This window comes from Manihot esculenta, chromosome 8 (genome assembly GCF_001659605.2).
Source record: "Manihot esculenta cultivar AM560-2 chromosome 8, M.esculenta_v8, whole genome shotgun sequence".
NCBI lineage: Eukaryota > Viridiplantae > Streptophyta > Magnoliopsida > Malpighiales > Euphorbiaceae > Manihot > Manihot esculenta.
Window position 1 is genome coordinate 8,833,173 of NC_035168.2, and position 4,132 is coordinate 8,837,304.

Genomic DNA, 4,132 nt, shown 5'->3' on the forward strand with positions numbered 1-4,132 from the left:
GAAGCTAAACCCGAAAAAGTGAAATAGGTCTAAGGTCTCAGAAACTCACTTCATTTAGTCGGTCCAGCATCTTCGGTCTTGATACAGACAGACACGAGGCAGATCGGGCTGTCCGCGAGTTTGAGTTCAGCACGAGAAGTCCAGCTCGGTGATGTGACTTGAAGAAAAACAGTAATTAGATAATATTAGATATTTTTATAATAATAAATATTTTTTATAATTTTAATATATTAATATTTAATAAATTTTATTATTAATTTTTAAATAAAAATTACTGTATTAATTTATTAAAATAATAAAAAATTTTATCAATAAATAAATATAAAGAACATTATTGAATTATTTTTATATATCTAATTACCATCGAATTATTTTTATATATTTAATCATAATATAATATTAATTTTTTATTTAAAAATTAATAATAAAATTTATTAAATATTAATATATTAAAATTATAAAAAATATTTATTATTATAAAAATATCTAATATTATCTAATTACAACCGAGCTTAGATCGCTAGTATGGAAGTATCAGAATCTCTCTTCACGTGACGGCTATTTAATTCTTATAGCGCGCATGCGGGCAGAGCTGCGAATTGACTAGGCTTACTGTTCTTCTTCAAGTCACATCACCGGGCTGGACTTCTCGTGCTGAACTCAGATTCGCGAGCAGCCCGATCTGCCCCGTGTCTGTCTGCATCAAGACCGAAGATGCTGGACCGACTAAATGAAGTGAGTTTCTGAGACCTTAGACCTATTTCACTTTTTCGGGTTTAGCTTCCTCTAGAGTTAGAAAAATCCGGCGGTTATCAAATTATATAATAATATATTTCATAACTCTCCAAAATATTAGGACATTAATATTATTTTGTAATTATGTACGACTGTATAATAGCCGTCCAATAAAAATAATTTTAATTTTTATAATTTTAAATATTTATATACTATTATATTAATTAATTAATATAATTATAATATTTTAATATTTTAATAAATAAAAAAAATAAAGAAGGGCCTGGCACCACTTAGAGTGGCGCCAGGCCATTCTTAAAAAGAAAAAAAAAATAAAGAATGGCCTGGCGCCACTCTAAGTGGCGCCAGGCCATTCTTAAAAAAAAATAAAAAAACTGCTGGCGCCTGTTAAATAGGCGCCAGGTTCTGGCGCCTGTTAAATAGGCGCCACGCTCATTTTTCGGCTGCCACCTGGCAGTCAAACCCCAAATCCGCAAATAACTTTTTTCTAAACCTAAATCCACAAATAATTTTTCTTCAACCCCTAATTTTGCAAAAAGCCCCCTGTAAAGATTGGAGTGGGCCGGGAAAAGGTTGTGGTGACTTGTGAAATCTTTCTAGTTTTGCTGACTCACCCACTTTCCACGTGTTGAAAAGAGCACCTCCCAAGTTTCAAACAGAACGGACAAACATCTGTCCTAAATATATATTCCACAATATTTTATGTCCAAGTAAATTTGGGTATAAATTTTCAGGTCAGAAAAATTTTAAGCAATAAATAAAAAAATATAACGAAAAGTATTTTTTTTTTAAATATTATTTAATTCTGTGAAAATTTATTATATTAAAACGTTTTTAAATTTTTAAAAAATTTATTAATTAATTGTTGTGTTATATTTATTTATTATTCTAATATTTTATTATTTAATTTTTATTACATGAAAAAAATTATTAATTAATTAATATTTTAATTTTATAAAATAATATAAGAAGAGAAAGGTCAGTTCCCCAGACCAAACGCATCTATTTTTTGGTCTAGGTTCGTATATAGGTTCGGTGGTAGACTTTTAAGCCCAAGATAAGCACCTCCCTCAGGCTCACCCATCCTCCACCCACCACTACAAAGCTATACTGCCCCGCCTCCTCTCTCTCTCTCTCTCTTTCTCTCTCAGCAAGAAGAAAAGATTGAAAGAAAGCTCCTTTTTCTTTCTCCAAATGATCATCACTGATCAAGAGACCACTGTGAGAGAAATCAAACCCAAAAGCAGAAGAATCATGGTCAGTCCCTAGCTCAAACAAATTTATACACTAGTATATCAGTGTCATTACATTTGATTTATTTATGTTAATTTCTCTGCTTTTGTCTCTGTTTTTATTTGTGTTTTGAGTTCTTGTATTGAGATATCGAATACCCATTTGTATTTTCTTTGTATATATAAATATATAGGGCGGTGGAGGCCCAGCAGATGGCGGTGATGATGCTGATAATAAAGAAGATATCAAGTGGCCGCCGTGGCTGCGTCCTCTTCTCCAAACAAGCTTCTTTGTCCAATGCAAGCTTCATGCTGATGCTCACAAGAGTGAAAGCAATATGTATTGCTTGGACTGCATGAATGGCGCCCTTTGTTCTGCCTGTCTCTCATTTCACAAAGGCCATAGAGCCATTCAGGTATGGGTTCTGATCATCACCTTAATTATGTAAATAACTAAGAATTTTTTTGGCAAAATCATGGATTTCCTTTTTTTTTTTTTAGATAAGGAGGTCATCATACCATGATGTGATCAGGGTTTCTGAGATTCAAAAATACTTGGACATTACAGGAGTTCAGACCTACATTATCAACAGTGCTAGAATTGTGTTCTTGAACGAGAGGCCTCAGCCTAGGCCTGGTAAAGGGGTTACCAATACTTGTCAAGTCTGTGATCGTAGCCTTCTTGATTCTTTCTGTTTCTGTTCACTTGGTTGCAAGGTATGTCTTCAGAATTTCTCTTCCATTTATTCCTCCTGCCAATTCTTGATTCCTAACATTTCTTTCCATCTACAGTCAATTTAATCCATTTCCAACTATTGATTTCTTCAATTTCTTGTTAAAATTAAGATGGGTTTTTGCCATTTCTTAATTTCACTTATTCTTCTGGGAAAATGGCCCACTTGCATATTTATTTTGGTACTTTTATTAAAATTAAGGGGTTAGAAATGCATTCCCCATCCCCTTCAATATAAAATAAAAAAGGAGAAAAATGTGCGTCAGAAAAAAGGGGAAATTAAAAATTAAAAAAAAAAGGGAAAATGTGCTTGTATTTCCTGTTTAAAAAATCAAATAAATGAAATAAATATCAAATCAATTGCAACTTTACATGGCTAATTGATTGATTTGGAATTTGTGATGATCAGATTGCTGGGACATCAAACAGCTTCAAGAAAAAGAAAATGCACAAGGAAATGGATGAATCATCAGATGCAGAAGAATCAATGAATGATAGCATTAGAATTATGAACAAGGGAAGTGACAATAACAAATGCAAAATCCAAAGCTTTACACCTTCAACACCACCACCAACTTCCCTGAGTTACAGGACTACTGCCAAGAGGAGGAAGGGAGTCCCCCATAGATCTCCAACGGGAGGATTCATCATAGAATACTAGCCATATATAGTCCTACCCTCCCTCTATATAGGAAGTATAGAGGATACTTAGACTGGATTCCACTGTAAAATTTCGGTGGAGTTTGCATGAAGCTCAATATATTTGGTCAATATACACTCAGAATGACATTGGTCACTCACATCTGAGCCTTAGTGGGAGGAGGCCGGTGTTGCAGAGAGATTTCAAACTCCATCATGTAAATAAGTGAAATAATGAAGTACCCAAGAGAGGAAAGAGGAGGATTTTAGAAAGGAAGAAAGAAAATGCTAGATTGATATGGGTGTTAGATTTGAGGAGGAGTTTGGCATGTATCACGTGCTAATTTATAAATTGTGATGTCCGATATGTACACCTATAGAAGTATATGGAATTTGGCTTGTTGAGAAAAGATGTAATGTTGAAAAATTATATGAATGAATGTGGGAATAATGTTTTATGTTATTTTTTCCCCAAGGTTTTATTTAAAGTATGTTATAAATTTTATTAGTATATTTATTATTATTAAACTAATTAATTCATATGCTATATTTTATATTTTAATTTATAATATTTTATATGAAATAGGTGGTCGTAATTAATTGGAGAGACGTGGGTTGAAATTTGAGGATTTAGTTTTTTAGCATCAACTCAATGTGTCTATTTCATTATGGAAAATTTGATTTCGATTTTACAAACAGAAAACGGATTATAAAGAACACAAGAGTTTGTTCTAATAAACTTCGTTTGTAATTTAGTTTCAAATGAATTTGA

The 4,132-nt window shown here is 32.5% G+C and overlaps 1 protein-coding gene across 1 annotated transcript; it reads left to right on the forward strand.

The window, feature by feature from the left end:
• The first annotated feature begins 1,820 nt into the window (after positions 1 to 1,820).
• LOC110620225 (protein RGF1 INDUCIBLE TRANSCRIPTION FACTOR 1) lies at positions 1,821 to 3,823 on the forward strand. The gene is made up of 4 exons (XM_021763869.2): positions 1,821 to 2,013; positions 2,183 to 2,404; positions 2,490 to 2,705; positions 3,131 to 3,823. Exons 1-4 carry the CDS (start codon positions 1,951 to 1,953, stop codon positions 3,380 to 3,382), a joined length of 753 nt encoding a protein of 250 aa, XP_021619561.1. The 5' UTR covers positions 1,821 to 1,950; the 3' UTR covers positions 3,383 to 3,823.
• Positions 3,824 to 4,132: the final 309 nt, after the last annotated feature.

What these genes read in the sequence shown, in the direction of transcription:
- LOC110620225 (XM_021763869.2), top strand. Translation starts at nt 1,951, where the DNA reads ATGATCATCACTGATCAAGAGACCACTGTGAGAGAAATCAAACCCAAA. An exon ending in CCAAAAGCAGAAGAATCATG is followed by an intron (nt 2,014 to 2,182) that starts GTCAGTCCCTAG and finishes ATAAATATATAG; the next exon opens with GGCGGTGGAGGCCCAGCAGA. An exon ending in TCTGTTCACTTGGTTGCAAG is followed by an intron (nt 2,706 to 3,130) that starts GTATGTCTTCAG and finishes TGTGATGATCAG; the next exon opens with ATTGCTGGGACATCAAACAG.